Source organism: Salmo salar, chromosome ssa01 (assembly GCF_905237065.1).
Source record: "Salmo salar chromosome ssa01, Ssal_v3.1, whole genome shotgun sequence".
Taxonomy (NCBI): Eukaryota; Metazoa; Chordata; class Actinopteri; order Salmoniformes; family Salmonidae; genus Salmo; species Salmo salar.
This window is the reverse complement of record NC_059442.1, coordinates 107257325-107280732: the sequence shown is the minus strand read 5'-3', so window position 1 is coordinate 107280732 and position 23408 is coordinate 107257325. Positions and strand designations below refer to the sequence as shown.

General features: G+C 47.1%; 1 protein-coding gene across 5 annotated transcripts in view; it reads left to right on the top strand.

The window, feature by feature from the left end:
- ehbp1 (EH domain binding protein 1) overlaps nucleotides 1-23408 on the top strand; it is a 400782-nt gene that overhangs the window by 35692 nt on the left and 341682 nt on the right. For all 5 annotated transcript variants that reach the window (XM_045687294.1, XM_045687320.1, XM_045687312.1 and 2 more), the window contains exons 3-5: nucleotides 6274-6331; nucleotides 6826-6921; nucleotides 13537-13590. In XM_045687294.1, the coding sequence (XP_045543250.1) occupies nucleotides 6274-6331; nucleotides 6826-6921; nucleotides 13537-13590 (208 nt within the window). The remainder of the gene's footprint in view (nucleotides 1-6273; nucleotides 6332-6825; nucleotides 6922-13536; nucleotides 13591-23408) is intronic.

Genomic DNA, 23408 nt, shown 5'->3' with positions numbered 1-23408 from the left:
TGTGTGTGTGTGTGTATTAGTGATGAGGCTCAGTGTGTGTATTAGTGATGAGGGTCAGTGTGTGTATTAGTGATGAGGGTCAGTGTGTGTGTATTAGTGATGAGGGTCAGTGTGTGTGTGTGTGTATTAGTGATGAGGGTCAGGTGTGTGTGTGTGTGTGTGTGTGTGTGTGTGTGTGTGTGTGTGTGTGTGTGTGTGTGTGTGTGTGTGTGTGTGTGTGTGTATTAGTGATGAGGGTCAGTGTGTGTGTATTAGTGATGAGGGTCAGTGTGTGTGTGTATTAGTGATGAGGGTCAGTGTGTGTGTTAGTGATGAGGGTCAGTGTGTGTGTTAGTGATGAGGGTCAGTGTGTGTGTGTGTGTATTAGTGATGAGGGTCAGTGTGTGTGTATTAGTGATGAGGGTCAGTGTGTGTATTAGTGATGAGGGTCAGTGTGTGTGTGTATTAGTGATGAGGGTCTGTGTGTGTGTGTGTGTGTGTGTGTGTGTGTGTGTGTATTAGTGATGAGGGTCAGTGTGTGTATTAGTGTTGAGGGTCAGTGTGTGTATTAGTGATGAGGGTCAGTGTGTGTGTATTAGTGATGAGGGTCAGTGTGTGTATTAGTGATGAGGTTCAGTGTGTGTATTAGTGATGAGGGTCAGTGTGTGTGTATTAGTGATGAGGGTCAGTGTGTGTGTTAGTGATGAGGGTCAGTGTGTGTGTTAGTGATGAGGGTCAGTGTGTGTATTAGTGATGAGGGTCAGTGTGTGTATTAGTGATGAGGGTCAGTGTGTGTATTAGTGATGAGGGTCAGTGTGTGTGTTAGTGATGAGGGTCAGTGTGTGTGTTAGTGATGAGGGTCAGTGTGTGTGTGTTAGTAATGAGGGTCAGTGTGTGTATACACTACTGTTCAAAAGTTTGGGGTCACTTAGAAATGTCCTTGATTTTGAAAGAAAAGCACATTTTTTATCCATTAAAATAACATCAAATTGATCAGAAATGCAGTGTAGACATTGTTAATGTAGTCAGAATAAACAGCGCAAACTGTCTCTAACCAGAATAGAAAGAGTGGGAGGCCCCGGTGCACAACTGAGCAAGACGACAAGTACATTAGAATGTCTATTTTGAGAAACAGATACCTCACAAGTCCTCAACTGGCAGCTTCATTAAATAGTACCCGCAAAACACCAGGTCTCAACGTCAACAGTGAAGAGGCGACTCTGGGATGCTGGCCTTCTAGGCAGAGTTGCAAAGACAAAGCCATATCTCAGACTGGCCAATAAAAAGAAAAGATTAAGATGGGCAAAAGAACACAGACAGTGGACAGAGGAACTCTGCCTAGAAGACTCTTCACTGTTGATGTTGACACTGGTGTACGCCTATGTAGATATTCCATTAAAAATCAGAAGAAGAAGGCCTGCATCCCAGAGTCTCCTCTTCACTGTTGACGTTGAGGCTGGTGTTTTGCAGTAGGGATGCTTCAATTAAGTAATTGTTGTGATTCAACGAGTGGAGACTCATTTTCATGCAATTTTTTTCATTAAAAAATACTGCATCAGATCTAATTTTATTGGTCATATACATATTTAACAGATGTTATTGCAGGTGTAGCGAAATGATTGTAAAGATCTCTTGGACAAAAACGTCAATTAATGACTGATTTCTTGAGCTAGATTAATTCTGACTATTTTGAGGAAGTGTATACTGGCTACGGTGTCTCAAAATGGACAAACAGTACTATTGCTGCTTTTCAAGCGATGGTCTTCTAAGGGAGTATGAGAGAAACTCATCTAGAAATCAAGCGATCGTAGTTGGATGGTCAGAGGATGAATGGTGAGAATTGTACACTGTGTACAGCACAGCCTGGGGGTCGGACGTGACCTCTCTCTCTCTCTCTCTCTCTCTCTCATATGACATGCCTTCTGTCTTGTGACAATAGCTTCTCTATGTGGGGCCTTCGCTTGCAGTCGCCCTATTCTCTTTCTCTCTCTGTTTTTATTTCTCTGTCACTCTGTCTGTTCTCTCAGTCCCCCTAGACTCCTCCTGAGGTATGGCCCCACACACAGACACACCCATCATACCTGTTCATTGACTCGTTTAAAGTAGGCTGGTATATGGTATTACCGGAAGTGCACACAAGGGACACTCTTTGTGTTTTTGCACAAAACAATTTAGGCGGGGGGTGCCCGAACCCCAAAATGTTATAAATATACAGTACCAGTGGACGGTTTGGACACACCTAAGTATTCCAGGGTTTTTCTTTATTTTTACTATTTTCTACATTGTAGAATAATAGTGAAGACATCAAAACTATGAAATAACACATGGAATCATGTAGTAACCAAATCCAAATATATTTTATATTTGAGATTCTTCAAAGTATCCACCCTTTGCACACTCTTGGAATTCTCTCAACCAGCTTCATGAGGCAGTCACCTGGAATGCATTTCAATTAACAGGTGTGCCTTGTTAAAAGTACATTTGTGGAATTTCTTTCCTTAACCTCCCTGGGCAAGTCCCACCTAGTCAACAGCCAGTGGAATCGCGTGGCGTGAAATACAAATACCTCAAAAATGCTCTAACTTCAATTTCTCAAACATATGACTATTTTACACCATTTTAAAGACTCTCGTTAATCTAACCACATTGTCCGATTTCAAAAAGGCTTTACAGCGAAAGCAAAACATTAGATTATGTCAGGAGAGTACCCTGCCAAAAATAATCACAGACATTTTCAAAGCAAGCATATATGTCACAAAAACCAAAACCACAGCTAAATGCAGCACTAACCTTTGATGATCTTCATCAGATGACACTCCTAGGACATTATGTTATACAATACATGCATGTTTTGTTCAATCAAGTTCATATTTATATCAAAAAACAGCTTTTTACATTAGCATGTGATGTTCAGAACTAGCATACCCACCGCAAACTTCCGGTGAATTTACTAAATTACTCACGATTAACGTTCACAAAATACATAACAATTATTTTAAGAATTATAGATACAGAACTCCTTTATGCAATCGCGGTGTCAGATTTGAAAATAGCTTTTCGGGGAAAGCACATTTTGCAATATTCTGAGTACATAGCCCGGCCATCACGGCTAGCGAATTTGACACCCACCAAGTTTGGCCGTCACCAAACTCAGATTTACTATAAGAAAAATTGGATTACCTTTGCTGTTCTTCGTCAGAATGCACTCCCAGGACTTCTACTTCAACAACAAATGTTGTTTTGGTTCCAAATAATCCATAGTTATATTCAAATACCTCCGTTTTGTTCGTGCGTTCAGGTCAGTATCCGAAGGGTGACGCGCGAGCGCATTTCGTGACAAAAAAATTCAAAATATTCCATTACCGTACTTCGAAGCATGTCAAACGCTGTTTAAAATCCATTTTTATGCTATTTTTCTTGTAAAATAGCGATAATATTCCAACCGGGCGACGTTGTATTCATTCAAAGGCTGAAAGAAAAAAAATGGAGAATTCACATGAGCGCGCATCTCCAGTGTCACTGTTCCCAGCCTGACCCCTCACAAAATCTCCTGCTGTTTTTTGCCCAGAGACTGGAGAGACGTCATTCCACTTTCTGGCACCTTCTGAGAGCCAATGGAAGCCTTAGAAAATGTCACGTTACAGCAGAGATGCTGTATTTTCGATAGAGATGCCACAGAAGGACAACAAATTGTCAGACAGGGCACTTCCTGTATGGAATCTTCTCAGGTTTTGGCCTGCCATATGAGTTCTGTTATACTCACAGACACCATTCAAACAGTTTTAGAAACTTTAGAGTGTTTTCTATCCAAATCTACTAATTATATGCATATTCTCGTTTCTGGGCAAGAGTAGTAACCAGTTTAAATCGGGTACGTTTTTTTTATCCGGCCGTGCAAATACTGCCCCCTAGCCCCAACAGGTTAATGTGTTTGAGCCAATCAGTTGTTGTGACAAGGTAGGGGGGTATACAGAAGATAGCCCTATTTGGTAAAAGACCAAGTCCATATTATGGCAAGAACAGCTCAAATAAGCAAAGAGAAACGGCAGTCCATCATTACTTTAAGACATGAAGGTCAGTCAATACGAAAAATTTCAAGAACTTTGAACGTTTTTTCAAGTGCAGTCGCTCAAACCATCAAGCACTCTGATGAAGCTGGCTCTCACGAAGACCGTCACAGGAAAGGGAGACTCAGAGTTACTTCTGCTGCAGAGGATAAGTTCATTAGAGTTACCAGTCTCAGAAATTGCAGCCCAAATAAATGCTTCACAGAGTTTAAGTAACAGACACATCTCAACATCAACTGTTCAGAGGAGACTGCCGTGTCTTTGTGAGACACCGAGTAGGTGAATGCATGTGTGTTTCCCAGCGTGAAGCCTGGAGGAGGAGGTGTAATGGTGTAGTGGTGCTTTCCTTGAGACACTGTCTATGATTTATTTAGAATTCAAGGCACACTTAACCAGAATAGTTACCACAGCGTTTCGCAGCGATACACCATCCCATCTGGTTTGGGCTTAGTGGGACTATCATTTCAGTTTCAACAGGACAAACACACCTCCCAGGCTGTGTTAGGGCTATTTGACCAAGAAGGAGAGTGATGGAGTGCTGCATCAGATGATCTGGCCTCCACAATCACCAGACCTCAAACCAATTGAGATGGTTTGGGATGAGTTGGACTGCAGAGTGAAGGAAAAGCAGCCAACAAGTGCTCCCACATTGATTGATTGAATCATGGAAAGACGATGCTACTGGACACACAAGTCAAACTTGTGTTCTTTCCGTTATTAAATCTGTAATCTGTGATGTGATCATCTCCAGACTGTCCTCTTCTCATCCCTCCTCCAGACTGTCCTCTTCTCATCCCTCCTCCTTCCTCCACACTGTCCTCTTCTCATCCCTCCTCCTTCCTCCACACTGTCCTCTTCTCCTTCCTCCACACTGTCCTCTTCTCATCCCTCCTCCTTCCTCCACACTGTCCTCTTCTCATCCCTCCTCCTTCCTCCACACGGTCCTCTTCTCATCCCTCCTCCTTCCTCCACACGGTCCTCTTCTCATCCGTCCTCCTTCCTCCACACGGTCCTCTTCTCATCCCTCCTCTGTCCTCCACACGGTCCTCTTCTCCTTCCTCCACACTGTCCTCTTCTCATCCCTCCTCCTTCCTCCACACTGTCCTCTTCTCATCCCTCCTCTGTCCTCCACACTGTCCTCTTCTCATCCCTCCTCCTTCCTCCACACGGTCCTCTTCTCATCCCTCCTCCTTCCTCCACACTGTCCTCTTCTCATCCCTCCTCTGTCCTCCACACTGTCCTCTTCTCATCCCTCCTCCTTCCTCCACACGGTCCTCTTCTCATCCCTCCTCCTTCCTCCACACGGTCCTCTTCTCATCCCTCCTCTGTCCTCCACACGGTCCTCTTCTCATCCCTCCTCTGTCCTCCACACTGTCCTCTTCTCATCCCTCCTCCTTCCTCCACACTGTCCTCTTCTCATCCCTCCTTCCTCCACACGGTCCTCTTCTCATCCGTCCTCCAGACTGTCCTCTTCTCATCCCTCCTCCTTCCTCCTCACTGTCCTCTTCTCATCCCTCCTCCTTCCTCCACACTGTCCTCTTCTCCTTCCTCCACACTGTCCTCTTCTCATCCCTCCTCCTTCCTCCTCACTGTCCTCTTCTCATCCCTCCTCCTTCCTCCACACGGTCCTCTTCTCCTTCCTCCACACTGTCCTCTTCTCATCCCTCCTCCTTCCTCCACACTGTCCTCTTCTCATCCCTCCTCTGTCCTCAACACTGTCCTCTTCTCATCCCTCCTCCTTCCTCCACACTGTCCTCTTCTCATCCCTCCTCTGTCCTCCACACGGTCCTCTTCTCATCCCTCCTCTGTCCTCCACACGGTCCTCTTCTCATCCCTCCTCCTTCCTCCACACGGTTCTCTTCTCATCCCTCCTCCTTCCTCCACACGGTCCTCTTCTCATCCCTCCTCTGTCCTCCACACTGTCCTCTTCTCATCCCTCCTCCTTCCTCCACACGGTCCTCTTCTCATCCCTCATCCCTCCTCCTTCCTCCACACGGTCCTCTTCTCATCCGTCCTCCACACGGTCCTCTTCTCATCCCTCCTCTGTCCTCCACACGGTCCTCTTCTCATCCCTCCTCTGTCCTCCACACTGTCCTCTTCTCATCCCTCCTCCTTCCTCCACACGGTCCTCTTCTCATCCCTCCTCCTTCCTCCACACGGTCCTCTTCTCATCCGTCCTCCACACTGTCCTCTTCTCATCCCTCCTCCTTCCTCTGTTCTTTTCCAGGCAACCAGACAAGCTGGTAGTGGTGTGGACGCGCAGGAGCCGACGGAAATCCTCCAAGGTGTGTGGTGTGTGTGGTGGTTGTGTGTTTGTACTGTTAGTTTTGTCTTGGTAGCACTTTAGGCTGTTTAGTTGGACTTGGTCGTAGGAAGTAGGAAGTAGGCTAAATCACTGGAGATGTATAGTCTACAGCTTTCTATAATATTTCTTCAGAGTTTACCTGTTGGTCTGCACCTTGGCAACCGTTTGGGTCTCTACCCTTCATGGGTTTTTGTCTGTGTAAATGTTTGATGTTATATTTTGTGATTTTAAAGTGTATATGTTGTGTTTTCGGTCTCCCTCTGTCTCTCTCTTAATTCAATTAAAATGGCTTTATTGACATGAGTAACATATGTTAACATTGCCAAAGCAAGTGAAATAGATAATAAACAAAATAGAAATAATCAGAAATGTACTGTAAACATTACACTCACAAAATATTATGGCTATATACAATGTTGTGAAAATAGTTAAAATAGAAAAGGTAAAATAAATAAACACTCACTCTCTCCCCAGGCTCACAGTTGGCAGCCAGGCATCAAGAACCCCTACCGAGGAGTAGTGGTGTGGCCTGTACCAGAAAACGTAGAAATCACTGTCACACTCTTCAAGGTAACGTGTGTGTGTGTGAGAGACTGTTCCTTCAACATGCTGATCTCTTGCTGACAGGCTAGCCTGGTGTTGAAGCAAAAAGGTACACATCTAATCTGTCACTGCTCTAGGCTGAAATGTAACACGCAGTAGTCAGGGCCTGTATTCAGGTTGTGTAACACGCAGTAGTCAGGGCCTTTATTCATGTTGTGTAACACGTAGTAGTCAGGGCCTGTATTCAGGTTGTGTAACACGCAGTAGTCAGGGCATGTATTCATAAGGTTGTGTAACACGTAGTAGTCAGGGCCTGTATTCAGGTTGTGTAACACGTAGTAGTCAGGGCCTGTATTCATAAGGTTGTGTAACACGCAGTAGTCAGGGCCTGTATTCAGGTTGTGTAACACGCAGTAGTCAGGGCCTGTATTCAGGTTGTGTAACACGCAGTAGTCAGGGCCTGTATTCATAAGGTTGTGTAACACGCAGTACTCAGGGCCTGTATTCATAAGGTTGTGTAACACGTAGTAGTCAGGGCCTGTATTCATAAGGTTGTGTAACACGTAGTAGTCAGGGCCTGTATTCATAAGGTTGTGTAACACGCAGTACTCAGGGCCTGTATTCATGTTGTGTAACACGCAGTACTCAGGGCCTGTATTCATGTTGTGTAACATGTAGTAGTCAGGGCCTGTATTCAGGTTGTGTAACATGCAGTACTCAGGGCCTGTATTCATGTTGTGTAACACGCAGTACTCAGGGCCTGTATTCATGTTGTGTAACACGCAGTACTCAGGGCCTGTATTCATGTTGTGTAACACGCAGTAGTCAGGGCCTGTGTTCATGTTGTGTAACACGTAGTAGTCAGGGCCTGTATTCAGGTTGTGTAACACGCAGTAGTCAGGGCCTGTATTCAGGTTGTGTAACACGTAGTAGTCAGGGCCTGTATTCAGGTTGTGTAACACGCAGTAATCAGGGCCTGTATTCATGTTGTGTAACACGCAGTAGTCAGGGCCTGTATTCATAAGGTTGTGTAACACGCAGTAGTCAGGGCCTGTATTCATAAGGTTGTGTAACACACAGTAGTCAGGGCCTGTATTCATAAGGTTGTGTAACACGCAGTAGTCAGGGCATGTATTCATGTTGTGTAACACGCAGTAGTCAGGGCCTGTATTCATGCTGTGTAACACACAGTAGTCAGGGTCTGTATTCATAAGGTTGTGTAACACGCAGTAGTCAGGGCCTGTATTCAGGTTGTGTAACACTTAGTAGTCAGGGCCTGTGTTCATGTTCTGTAACACGTTGTAGTCAGGGCCTGTATTCATGTTCTGTAACACGTTGTAGTCAGGGCCTGTATTCATAAGGTTGTGTAACACATAGTAGTCAGGGCCTGTATTCATAAGGTTGTGTAACACGCAGTAGTCAGGGCCTGTATTCAGGTTGTGTAACACGCAGTAGTCAGGGCCTGTATTCATAAGGTTGTGTAACACGCAGTACTCAGGGCCTGTATTCATAAGGTTGTGTAACACGTAGTAGTCAGGGCCTGTATTCAGGTTGTGTAACACGTAGTAGTCAGGGCCTGTATTCAGGTTGTGTAACACGTAGTAGTCAGGGCCTGTATTCAGGTTGTGTAACACGTAGTAGTCAGGGCCTGTATTCAGGTTGTGTAACACGTAGTAGTCAGGGCCTGTATTCAGGTTGTGTAACACATAGTAGTCAGGGCCTGTATTCAGGTTGTGTAACACGCAGTAGTCAGGGCCTGTATTCAGGTTGTGTAACACGTAGTAGTCAGGGCCTGTATTCAGGTTGTGTAACACGCAGTAGTCAGGGCCTGTATTCAGGTTGTGTAACACGCAGTAGTCAGGGCCTGTATTCAGGTTGTGTAACACGTAGTAGTCAGGGCCTGTATTCAGGTTGTGTAACACGCAGTAGTCAGGGCCTGTATTCAGGTTGTGTAACACGCAGTAGTCAGGGCCTGTATTCAGATTGTGTAACACGCAGTTGTCAGGGCCTGTATTCAGGTTGTGTAACATGCAGTAGTCAGGGCCTGTATTCAGGTTGTGTAACATGTAGTAGTCAGGGCCTGTATTCAGGTTGTATAACACGCAGTAGTCAGGGCCTGTATTCAGGTTGTGTAACACATAGTATTCAGGGCCTGTATTCAGGTTGTGTAACACGCAGTAGTCAGGGCCTGTATTCATGTTGTGTAACACGTAGTAGTCAGGGCCTGTATTCATGTTGTGTAACACGCAGTAGTCAGGGCCTGTATTCATGTTGTGTAACACGTAGTAGGCAGGGCCTGTATTCATGTTGTGTAACACGCAGTAGTCAGGTAGATGTCCTAACCGACTTGCCAAAACTATAGTTTGTTAACAAGAAATTTGTGGAGTGGTTGAAAAACGAGTTTTAATGAATCCAACCTAAAGTTTATGTAAACTTCCCACTTCAACTGTATGTGTGTTGACTGAATATAACCAAGTGATGTCTGCTAAATAGTTAGGTTTCTCTAGAAATAAATCATTCTAAATAACAAGAATGGCCTTTTTCTTGCTCACTCTAGGTTAAATTAACCTCATCTCAAAAATATTGTTACTTTTTAAACAAAGCGATTATTATTATTAATTCATTTAGAATGATATTAAAGCCCTTTAGATATTCTCAGATATTCTCACAGATCCTAACAGAAAAAGACCCTTAGATATTAATTTAGTCCTCCAATCCTCTAAATGTAATTATTGGCGGAGAGTCACGTCATTGAAAAACATATTTGTAGATATACTGTAGGCCTACCATAGGCGGAATGAGTATTAGTTACACTACAATTAGGGTGTGGAAATGTTATGCCCCTTAGATATGAATTTACAATCCTCCAATCCTCTTATGCGTAGCCTACTCCTGACCATCACGTTGTACAGCGCCATATTTTATATTCCATCCTAATGGAAATATTATATTATTAATTGTTAATACAATATACAATATACAATATATACAATACAATATTAATTGTTTTTCGTTTTTTCTCGGAATAGAAACACCATAATATGAATCAAATGAATTATGCCAAATTTCTTAAAATCAATCCCATGTGCTATGTTATTACAAAAAAGGTTTTAAATTATCTAGTAATGCCAATATGGGAGACTATCAAATGCTTCTCAAAGATGCCTTCTGGTGGTCATTAACTTGCATTAATGTGAAAATGGCTGACAATTAAATAACGTGCCATAGAATGCTGCAGCAGCCCGCAAGGTGTGCTGCAGTATGACGCAACTTTTAAAGGAGGAACCACTGTATGCTGCCCAGTCAGACTGAGTGCATATAGATTCCATTACTACCCTTTACTCTCCTCCAACTCACTACCATCCTTCCATCCCATTCATCCCATCACTTTGAGGACAGGCCTAATGGTGTGTGTGTGTGTGTGGGACCTAGTGGTTTGAGTGTCCTCTCCCCCTGAGCCCTTCTGCTCTAAATGACTCAGTTTCATCTCACATCAGCATCCAAACGTCATTTGACAGACAGCCTGGATGTCTAATAGATCTGGAAAAGGCACATATGAGACTGGTTTCCAAGTAGCCTGATAGACCAGACGGTGATAGCTAGGTAGTTTCCCAGTAGCCTGTTAGACCAGACGGGGATAGCTAGGTAGTTTCCCAGTAGCCTGTTAGACCAGACGGGGATAGCTAGGTAGTTTCCCAGTAGCCTGATAGACCAGACGGTGATAGCTAGGTAGTTTCCCAGTAGCCTGATAGACCAGACGGTGATATCTAGGTAGTTTCCCAGTAGCCTGATAGACCAGACGGTGATATCTAGGTAGTTTCCCAGTAGCCTGATAGACCAGACGGTGATAGCTAGGTAGTTACCCAGTAGCCTGATAGACCAGACGGTGATAGCTAGGTAGTTTCCCAGTAGCCTGATAGACCAGACGGTGATAGCTAGGTAGTTTCCCAGTAGCCTGATAGACCAGACGGTGATAGCTAGGTAGTTTCCCAGTAGCCTGATAGACCAGACGGTGATATCTAGGTAGTTTCCCAGTAGCCTGATAGACCAGACGGTGATAGCTAGGTAGTTTCCCAGTAGCCTGATAGACCAGACGGTGATAGCTAGGTAGTTTCCCAGTAGCCTGATAGACCAGACGGTGATATCTAGGTAGTTTCCCAGTAGCCTGTTAGACTAGACGGTGATAGATAGGTAGTTTCCCAGTAGCCTGTTAGACTAGACGGTGATAGCTAGGTAGTTTCCCAGTAGCCTGATAGACCAGACGGTGATAGCTAGGTAGTTACCCAGTAGCCCGATAGACCAGACGGTGATAGCTAGGTAGTTTCCCAGTAGCCTGATAGACCAGACGGTGATAGCTAGGTAGTTACCCAGTAGCCTGTTAGACCAGACGGTGATAGCTAGGTAGTTACCCAGTAGCCCGATAGACCAGACGGTGATAGCTAGGTAGTTTCCCAGTAGCCTGATAGACCAGACGGTGATAGCTAGGTAGTTACCCAGTAGCCTGTTAGACCAGACGGTGATAGCTAGGTAGTTTCCCAGTAGCCTGATAGACCAGACGGTGATATCTAGGTAGTTTCCCAGTAGCCTGATAGACCAGACGGTGATAGCTAGGTAGTTTCCCAGTAGCCTGATAGACCAGACGGTGATAGCTAGGTAGTTTCCCAGTAGCCTGATAGACCAGACGGTGATATCTAGGTAGTTTCCCAGTAGCCTGATAGACCAGACGGTGATAGCTAGGTAGTTTCCCAGTAGCCTGATAGACCAGACGGTGATAGCTAGGTAGTTTCCCAGTAGCCTGATAGACCAGACGGTGATAGCTAGGTAGTTACCCAGTAGCCTGTTAGACCAGACGGTGATAGCTAGGTAGTTTCCCAGTAGCCTGTTAGACCAGACGGTGATAGCTAGGTAGCTAACGCTAATGATGTACCGTCTGGGAGAATGGAATGGAATTACTTTCTCTCAGGACCTCCGCAAGGAATGTTGAATAATATGACATTTGGACATAAACTCTAATTGTTGTCTGGGTGGGTGGATCCTTATTCAGCTGGGTCTTCTGAGATGACATATCCACAGCAAAGTATTATTAAAGACCTTTCAAAACACTGGTTGTGAGTTCAGATTTCTATCACCTGAAACATGTAAACAGATGCAGGCGAAGCATGAATACTAGACCAGATACACTACGTTAGACCAGCCAGTGATAACTATCAGGCATATTAAGCTTAGTCTTGGACTATAAAGAAGGTATTTCATTGGAGGATCTTTGTTGAGAATGTATTTTTTTTGTCCTGGACTAGTTGGTTCTATGTCTAGAAAACTGCCACCTTTCTGTGTTAACTAGCCGATCGATACAACATTGAACGTTTCTAAAGTTCAATACTCAGTGCATTCGTAAAGTATTCAGATCTCTTGACTTTTTCCACATTTTGTTACGTTACATCCTTATTCCAAAATGGATTAAATCGTTTTTTTCCCCCCTCATCAATCTATACATAATACCCCATAATGACAAAGCAATAACAGGTTTTCTGATTTATTTTGCAAATGTATGAAAAAAATGACTGAAATATCACATTTACCTGTTGGAAGGTAAACCTTTGCCCCAGTCTGAGGTCCTTAGCGCTCTGGAGCAGGTTTTCTTCAAGGATTTCTTTGTTCTTTGCTCTGTTCATCTTTCCCTCGATCCTGACTAGTCTCTGCCGCTGAAAAACATATTCACAGCATGATGCTGCCACCACCATGCTTCACCGTAGGGATGGTGCCAGGTTTCCTCCAGATGTGATGCTTGACATTCAGGCCAAAGAGTTGAATCTTGGTTTCATCAGACCAGAGAATCTTGTTTCTCAAGGCCTGAGAGTCCTTTAGGTGCCTTTTGGCAAACTCCAAGTGGGCTGTCATGTGCCTTTTACTGAGGAGTGGCTTCCGTCTGGCCACTCTACCATAAAGGCCGAATTGGTGGAGTGCTACAGAGATGGTTCTCCTTCTGGAAGGTTCTCCCATCTCCACAGAGGAACTCTGGAGCTCTGTCAGAGTGACCATCAGGTTCTTGATCACCTCCCTGACCAAGGTCCTTCTCCCCAGATTGCTCAGTTTGGCCGGGCGGGCAGCTCTAGGAAGAGTCTTGGTGGTTCCAAACTTCTTCCATTTAAGAATGATGGAGGCCACTGTGTTCTTGGGGACCTTCAATGCTACAGACATTCTTTGGTACCCTTCCCCAGATCTGTGCCTTGACACAATCCTGACTCGGAACTCTACAGACAATTCCTTCGACCTCATGGCTTGGTTTTTGCTCTGGCATGCACGGTCAACTGTGGGGCCTTATATAGACAGGTGTGTGCCTTTCCAAATCATGTCCAATCAATTGAATTTACCACAGATGGACTCCAATCAAGTTGTAGATACATCTCAAGGATGATCAATGGAAACAGGATGCAATTTCGAGTGTCATAGCAAAGGGTCTGAATAGTAAATAAGGTATTTCTGTTTCTAATTTTTAATACATTTGTAAAAAAAAATAAACAAAAATAAAAGGTTTGTCATTAAGGGGTATTGTGTGTAGATTGATAAGGTAATAAGGTTGTAAGGTAACAAACTGTGGAAAAGGAAGGGGTCTGAATACTTCCATGTTGTTTTCTCTCCTAGGACCCCCACGCAGAGGAGTTTGAAGACAAGGAGTGGACGTTTGTCATAGAAAATGTGAGTACACATTACCTCTCCCCTCACTTATGCTGGACTGGGCTATATGGACTGGGCTATATGGACTGGACTGGGCTATATGGGCTGGGCTATATGGGCTGGACTGGGTTATATGGACTGGGCTATATGGACTGGACTGGGCTATATGGGCTGGGCTATATGGACTGAGCTATATGGACTGGACTGGGCTATATGGGCTGGGCTATATGGACTGGGCTGGGCTATATGGACTGGGCTATATGGACTGGGCTATATGGACTGGGCTGGACTGGGCTATATGGGCTGGGCTATATGGGCTGGGCTATATGGACTGGGCTATATGGACTGGGCTATATGGACTGGACTGGGCTATATGGGCTGGGCTATATGGGCTGGGCTATATGGGCTGGGCTATATGGGCTGGGCTATATGGACTGGGCTATATGGACTGGGCTGGACTGGGCTATATGGACTGGACTGGGCTATATGGACTGGGCTATATGGACTGGACTGGGCTATATGGGCTGGGCTATATGGACTGGGCTATATGGACTGGGCTATATGGGTTAGACAGGGTTATGTGGGCTGGACAGGGCTGGGCTCGTCTGGGCTGGACAGGGTTATATGGACAGGGCAGGGCTATATGGGCTGGACAGGGTTATATGGACAGATCTGGGCTATATGGGCTGGACAGGGTTATATGGGCTGGACAGGGTTATATGGACAGGTCTGGGCTATATGGGCTGGACAGGGTTATATGGGCTGGGCTGGGCTCGTCTGGGCTGGACAGGGTTATATGGGCTGGACTGGGCTATATGGGCTGGACAGGGTTATATGGGCTGGACAGGGTTATATGGACAGGGCTGGGCTCATCTGGGCTGGACAGGTTATATGGACAGGTCTGGGCTATATGGGCTGGACTGGGTTATATGGACAGGTCTGGGCTATATGGGCTGGACTGGGTTATATGGACAGGTCTGGGCTATATGGGCTGGACAGGGTTATATGGGCTGGACAGGGTTATATGGGCTGGACAGGGTTATATGGGCTGGACAGAGTTATATGGGCAGGGCTGGGCTATATGGGCAGGGCTGGGCTATATGGGCAGGGCTGGGTTATATGGGCAGGGCTGGGTTATATGGGCAGGGCTGGGCTATATGGACAGGGCTGGGCTATATGGACAGGGCTGGGCTATATGGACAGGGCTGGGTTATATGGGCAGGGCTGGGTTATATGGGCAGGGCTGGGCTATATGGGCAGGGCTGGGTTATATGGACAGGGCTGGGTTATATGGACAGGGCTGGGTTATATGGACTGGGTTATATGGACAGGTCTGGGCTATATGGGCTGGACAGGGTTATATGGGCTGGACAGGGTTATATGGGCAGGGCTGGGCTATATGGGCAGGGCTGGGCTATATGGGCAGGGCTGGGCTATATGGGCAGGGCTGGGTTATATGGGCAGGGATGGGTTATATGGATAGGGCTGGGTTATATGGACAGGGCTAGGCTATATGGGCAGGGCTGGGCTATATGGACAGGGCTGGGTTATATGGACAGGGCTGGGCTATATGGACAGGGTTATATGGGCAGGGCTGGGCTATATGGGCAGGACAGGGTTATATGGGCAGGGCTGGGTTATATGGACAGGGCTGGGTTATATGGACAGGGCTGGGTTATATGGACAGGGCTGGGTTATATGGACAGGGCTGGGCTATATGGGCTGGACTGGTCTGGCATTTAGATGTTCACATGCTGCCATCCAGTGGTCAGCCTCAGATATCATTTTCAGTCCTTCAGTAAAAACATTCAGTGCTTCTCCATTGACAGGGAATGAAGTGGTATTAGGAATATCATGTGAGTGTTTGGCATAGGACACTCATACCTTTACTGTGTGTTCAAAGAATGAGTACACCTTGGGGAATTCAGTCTCAGGTTGGGGAATCCAGAGCATGCTTCTAGTGCTGAGTCAAAGGTCCCGTCCTTACTTTCACCAGTCTGAGCATCACTGTGTGCAACCCCTGGCACGGGACCTTTATATTGTGTTTTCCACTGGGAGGGAAATAACAGATGGGGAGGAGACTCCTGGGTAGCACCAAGCCAGTCCACTTGTATCTCTCCAAAAATGTCTCTCCCTTTCTCTCTTTCCCCATGTACCCCTCTCTCCCTCCCCTCATCTCCCCTCTCTCCCTCTCTCTCTCCCCTCTCTTCCTCTCTCTTCCTCTCTCTCTCCCCTCTCTTCCTCTCTTCCTCTCTCTCTCCCCTTCCTCTCTCTCTCTCCCCTCCCCTCATCTCCCTTCTCTTCCTCTCTCTCTCTCCCCTTCCCCCTCCCCTCATCTCCCTTCTCTTCCTCTCTCTCTCTCCCCTTCCCCCTCCCCTCATCTCCCTTCTCTTCCTCTCTCTCTCTCCCCTTCCCCCTCCCCTCATCTCCCTTCTCTTCCTCTCTCTCTCTCCCCTTCCCCCTTCCCTCATCTCCTCTCTCTTCCTCTCTCTCCCCTTCCTCTCTCTCTCTCTCTCTCTCTCTCTCTCTCTCCCCTTCCCCCTTCCCCCCTCTCTTCCTCTCTCTCTCTCCCCTTCCCCCTTCCCCCCTCTCTTCCTCTCTCTCTCGCCTTTCCCCTTCCCTCATCTCCCCTATCTTCCTCTCTCCCTCTCTCTCTCCCCTCTTCCTCTCTCCCGTCTCTTCCTCTCTCTCCCCTTCTCTTCCTTTCTCTCTCTCTAATCTACCTCACTCTCCCTTCTCTCTCCCTGCATCTCCCCATCTCTTACTTCCTTGTTCCCATCTCTTGCTCCCTCGTTCCCCCTCTCTTCCTCTCTCTCTACCTCCATTTCCCCCTCATCTCCCCATCTCTTCCTCTCCCCCTCATCTCTTCCCCCCTCTCCCTCCTCTACCTCATCTTCCTCTCTCTCCCTCCCATGCCTTCCCCAATAGCATCATCATCTGATCTCTATAAAAGAGCTGTTTCACATGTTAGTTCTGCTTGTGATCCGTTCCTGTGAAGCTCAGAGATAAATATCCCTGACGCGTCTCATTTAATGGGTCTTACAGAAGAACATGGACATGTCAGTAGTGGCATGAAACACACGGCTGAAAAGAGAGAATGTTGTTTTGTTTTGGGAGAACAGGACAAGGTGGTCTCTTGGTGAAGGATTGAGAAGGAACTGAATGTATTGCAAAGGTGAAAGTACAAAAACATGGTTGTGTGTAAGGGGGAGAGGGGTGGAGGGAGAGGGAGGGGGAGAGGGGTGGTGGGAGGTAGAGGAAGAGAGAGAAAGGGACCTCTATGGTTGTGAGGTCTGGGGTCCACTCACTAACCAAGAATTCACTAAATGGGACAAAAACACAATTGAAACTGCATGCAGACATATACAGAGGTAGAGAGTTGTGGGGAGGGAGGGAGAGGTATGTAGAGAGGGAGGGGGAGGTATGTAGAGAGGGAGGGGGAGGTATGTAGAGAGGGAGGGGGAGGTATGTAGAGAGGGAGGGGAGAGGTATGTAGAGAGGGAGGGGGAGGTATGTAGAGAGGGAGGGAGAGGTATGTAGAGAGGGAGGGGGGAGGTATGTAGAGAGGGAGGGGGGAGGTATGTAGAGAGGGAGGGGGAGGTATGTAGAGAGGGAGGTATGTAGAGAGGGAGGGGGAGGTATGTAGAGAGGGAGGGGGAGGTATGTAGAGAGGGAGGGGGGAGGTATGTAGAGAGGGAGGGGGAGGTATGTAGAGAGGGAGGGGAGGTATGTAGAGAGAGAGGGAGAGGGATGGAGAGGGGGATGGAGAGAGGTATAGAGAGAGAGAGAGGGATGGAGAGAGAGGGATGGAGAGAGCTATAGGGAGGGGGGAGAGAGGGAGAGGTATGTAGGGAGGGAGGGGGGAGAGGTATGTAGAGAGGGAGAGGGATGGAGAGAGGTATAGAGAGAGGGAGGTAGAGGGGGTTATGTAGAGGTAGAGGGGTGTGTGTAGAGGTAGAGGGGGTTATGTGGGGGTGTGTAGAGGTAGAGGGGGTTGTGCGGAGGTAGAGGGGGTTATGTGGGGGTGTGTAGAGGTAGAGGGGGTTATGTGGGGGTGTGTAGAGGTAGAGGGGTTGTGCGGAGGTAGAGGGGTTGTGCGGAGGTAGAGGGGGTTATGTGGGGGTGTGTAGAGGTAGAGGGGGTTATGTGGGGGTGTGTAGAGGTAGAGGGGGGGTTGTGCAGAGGTAGAGGGGGGTTGTGCAGAGGTAGAGGGGGGGTTGTGCAGAGGTAGAGGGGGTTGTGCAGAGGTAGAGGGGGTTGTGCAGAGGTAGAGGGGGTTGTGCAGAGGTAGAGGGGGTTGTGCAGAGGTAGAGGGGGGTTGTGCAGAGGTAGAGGGGGTTGTGCAGAGGTAGGAGGGGTTGTGCAGAGGTAGGGGGGTTGTGCAGAGGTAGAGGGGGTTGTGCAGAGGTAGAGGGGGGTTGTGCAGAGGTAGAGGGGGGTTGTGCAGAGGTAGAGGGGGGGTTGTGCAGAGGTAGAGGGGGGTTGTGCAGAGGTAGAGGGGGGGTTGTGCAGAGGTAGAGGGGGGTTGTGCAGAGGTAGAGGGGTTGTGCAGCGGTAGAGGGGGGTTATTCAGACAGAGGGGGGTTATGCAGAGGTAGAGGGGGTTTATATATATATATAAAAAAACAAACATTTAACCTCCCAATCACGGCCGGTTGTGATGCAGCCTGAAGAGAGGTGTAGCGAGGGGTAGTGAGGCAGAGAGAACAAGCTGTCTGTTTAGGTAGGCTGGAGGTCAACGGACAGACAACAGATGGATTTATTCTGGATAGAAAGACAAGACAAGGCTGTGGAGCTGGGAGAAAGACCCGGACTGGAGGGGAGAGAGGGAGGGGAGGGGAGAGAGGGAGGGAGGGGGGGAGGACGGGGAGAGGGAGGGGGGGAGAGAGGACGGAGGGAGGGGGGGAGAGGACGGGAGGGAGGGGGGGAGAGAGGACGGGAGGGAGGGGAGGAGGGAGAGAGGGGTGGGGAATAAAGAAGAGAAGGAAAAACAGAGAGAGAGAAAGAAAGGGGGATACGGTGAAGATGTGGAAGTGAAGAGGTTGAGAGGACGTTGTTCCAAGTGAGACTAACATCAAAGACCTCCGGACTGACTGTCGGACTGACTGACGGACGGACTGACGGACGGACGGACGGACGGACGGACTGACTGACTGACTGACTGACGGACTGACTGACTGACTGACTGACGGACGGACGGACGGACGGACGGACGGACGGACGGACGGACGGACGGACGGACGGACGGACGGACGGACGGACGGACGGACGGACTGACGGACTGACCGGACTGACGGACTGACCGACTGACCGACTGACTGACTGACCGACTGACTGACTGACCGACCGACTGACTGACTGACCGACTGACTGACTGACCGACTGACCGACTGACGCCGACTGACTGACTGACTGACTGACTGACTGACTGACTGACCGACGGACTGACTGACGGACTGACTGACTGACCGACTGACTGGCTGGCTGGCTGGCTGGCTGGCTGGCTGGCTGGCTGGCTGGCTGGCTGGCTGACTGGCTGGCGAGCGGGCGGACGGACGGACGGACGGGACGGACGGACGGACGGACGGACGGACGGACGGACGGACTGAATTTTGTTGGATTGATGCTGTTACTGTTTAGTTTCTACATACTTATTTTTTAACATCGCTTGGTTTGAACAGAACTGACTGTTGTCAAATTGGTAGAAAACCATGAAACATTATTCTGACGGACGGACTGACGGACGGACTGACGGACTGACGGACTGACGGACTGACTGAACGAACTAGTTGGCAGCAGATTGCTCAGCTTGGGGGGGTTTGTGTGCCACATTCTGACTGTTTGTCCTCGTTTGACAAAGCAGATGGTCTTCAGTGTCTTCAGCCAGCTGCTATGGAGCCAGCCAGATAGCTGCTATGGAGCCAGATAGCTGCTATGGAGCCAGATAGCTGCTATGGAGCCAGATAGCTGCTATGGAGCCAGATAGCTGCTATGGAGCCAGATAGCTGCCAGACGGTTCACCCTACGTATCGTTAGGAACAGAACTAAATCCATCAGTAAATTGTTAGGATGGGAATTAAAGCTGTAAACTAAATTAGCTCTGTGAACATCCTGTTATATGTTAGGACGATGAAGGAACGTTTCCACGTTGAATTCTTACTTTGCGTCTCCCTTTACTCGGTTACACATCTTTTTCTACCTACAAACTTGTGTCAGGAATGTGGCATCTGCAAAGCACATGAACCAAACGTAGCTGGTGGGAGTTAACTAGTCAGTCCAGCGACTCCAGACCAGACGTTTTGAAGCTTCCGGTTTGTTTTCCAAAATAAAAGTCTACAACTTGTTTGACAGCAGCGTTCACTAACGGCGTTATGCCAGTAGATGGCGCAGTAGAGGCTTGGACCTTCAGGAAATGACTTGTGTGAGAATGATGAAGGGACTCCTGACTGGCTCTGCGGTCTGAGACACGGCATCTCAGTGGTAGAGGAGTCACTACAGACCCTGGTTCCATTCCAGGCTGTATCACAGTGGTCTGAGACACTGCATCTCAGTGCTAGAGGCGTCACTACAGACCCTGGTTCCATTCCAGGCTGTATCACAGTGGTCTGAGACACTGCATCTCAGTGCTAGAGGCGTCACTACAGACCCTGGTTCCATTCCAGGCTGTATCACAGTGGTCTGAGACACTGCATCTCAGTGCTAGAGGCGTCACTACAGACCCTGGTTCCATTCCAGGCTGTATCACAGTGGTCTGAGACACTGCATCTCAGTGCTAGAGGAGTCACTACAGACCCTGGTTCCATTCCAGGCTGTATCACAGCGGTCTGAGACACGGCATCTCCGTGGTAGAGGAGTCACTACAGACCCTGGTTCCATTCCAGGCTGTATCACAACTGGCCGTGATTGGGAGTCCCATAGGGTGGCGTACAATTGGCCCAGCGTTGTCCGGGTTTGGCCGGGCTAGGCCGTCATTGTAAATAAGAATTTGTTCTTATCTGACTTGCCTAGTTAAAGGTTAAATTAGATGTTTTTATAAAAGACAGAAGAACTTTGTCTAGAATAACTGCCTGAGCTGCAAAATAGAAAGTCAATATGATTTAGACTAGGTCTATTCTGCTGTCTAAATAGGTCTATTCCGCTATCTAAATGGGCCTATTCCGCTATCTAAATAGGCCTATTCCGCTATCTAAATAGGTCTATTCCGCTGTCTAAATGGGCCTATTCCGCTGTCTAAATGGGCCTATTCCGCTATCTAAATGGGCCTATTCCGCTATCTAAATGGGCCTATTCCGCTATCTAAATGGGCCTATTCCGCTATCTAAATCGGCCATGCTGTTGTGTGTTATGTAACATATAATTGTCTGATTTATGTTTATAGCCGAGTGGGGCTACTGTAGTGATCATGTAACATAATGAATCAGACAGTATAAATAAACACACACTGATTTAAATAAACACACACTGATTTAAATAAACACACACTGATTTAAATAAACACACACTGATTTAAATGAACACACTGATTTAAATGAACACACACTGATTTAAATGAACACACACTGATTTAAATGAACATATTGATTTAAATAAACACACTGATTTAAATAAACACACGGATGAGACTGTTCTATTCTCTTTGATTTAGTTCCTATTGCAACTCAGACAAATGACTGAATGGAAGACTGACTGACTGACTGAACTGACTGAAAGGAAGACTGACTGACTGACTGACTGACTGAACTGACTGAATGGAAGACTGACTGACTGACTGAACTGACTGAATGGAAGACATACTGACTGACTGAACTGACTGATGGGAAGACATACTGACTGACTGACTGAACTGACTGAATGGAAGACATACTGACTGAACTGAACTGACTGAAGGGAAGACATACTGGCTGACTGACTGAACTGACTGAATGGAAGACATACTGACTGAACTGACTGATGGGAAGACATACTGACTGACTGAACTGACTGAAGGGAAGACATACTGACTGAACTGACTGATGGGAAGACATACTGACTGAACTGACTGATGGGAAGACATACTGACTGACTGAACTGACTGATGGGAAGACTGACTGAACTGAACTGACTGATGGGAAGACATACTGACTGAACTGAACTGACTGAATGGAAGACTGACTGAACTGAACTGACTGATGGGAAGACATACTGACTGAACTGAACTGACTGAATGGAAGACTGACTGACTGAACTGAACTGACTGAAGGGAAGACATACTGACTGAACTGAACTGACTGATGGGAAGACTGACTGACGGAACTGACTGAATGGAAAACATACTGACTGACTGAACTGACTGAAGGGAAGCCATACTGACTGAACTGACTGAAGGGAAGACTGACTGACTGAACTGACTGAAGGGAAGACATACTGACTGAAGGGAAGACTGACTGACTGAACTGACTGAAGGGAAGACTGACTGACTGAACTGGCTGATGGGAAGACATACTGACTGACTGAACTGACTAAAGGGAAGACATACTGACTGAACTGAACTGACTGAAGGGAAGACATACTGACTGAACTGACTGAATGGAAGACATACTGACTGAACTGAACTGACTGATGGGAAAACTGACTGAACTGACTGATGGGAAGACATACTGACTGACTGAACTGACTGAAGGGAAGACATACTGACTGAAGGCAAGACTGACTGACTGAACTGGCTGATGGGAAGACATACTGACTGACTGAACTGACTAAAGGGAAGACATACTGACTGAACTGACTGAATGGAAGACATACTGACTGAACTGACTGAATGGAAGACATACTGACTGAACTGACTGAATGGAAGACATACTGACTGAACTGAACTGACTGAATGGAAGACATACTGACTGAACTGACTGAATGGAAGACATACTGACTGAACTGACTGAATGGAAGACATACTGACTGAACTGACTGAATGGAAGACATACTGACTGAACTGACTGAATGGAAGACATACTGACTGAACTGAACTGACTGAATGGAAGACATACTGACTGAAGGCAAGACTGACTGACTGAACTGGCTGATGGGAAGACATACTGACTGACTGAACTGACTAAAGGGAAGACATACTGACTGAACTGACTGAATGGAAGACATACTGACTGAACTGACTGAATGGAAGACATACTGACTGAACTGACTGAATGGAAGACATACTGACTGAACTGAACTGACTGAATGGAAGACATACTGACTGAACTGACTGAATGGAAGACATACTGACTGAACTGACTGAATGGAAGACATACTGACTGAACTGACTGAATGGAAGACATACTGACTGAACTGACTGAATGGAAGACATACTGACTGAACTGAACTGACTGAATGGAAGACATACTGACTGAACTGAACTGACTGAATGGAAGACATACTGACTGAAGGCAAGACTGACTGACTGAACTGGCTGATGGGAAGACATACTGACTGACTGAACTGACTAAAGGGAAGACATACTGACTGAACTGACTGAATGGAAGACATACTGACTGAACTGACTGAAGGGAAGACATACTGACTAACTGAACTGGCTGAAGGGAAGACTGACTAACTGAACTGGCTGAAGGGAAGACGGACTGACTGAACTGGCTGAAGGGAAGACGGACTGACTGAACTGGCTGAATGGAAGACTGACTGACTGACTGAACTGGCTGAATGGAAGACTGACTGACTGAACTGACTGACTGAACTGGTTGAATAGAAGACTGTCTGACTGAACTGGCTGAATGGAAGACTGACTGTCTGACTGAACTGGCTGAATGGAAGACTGACTGACTGACTGAACTGGCTGAATGGAAGACTGA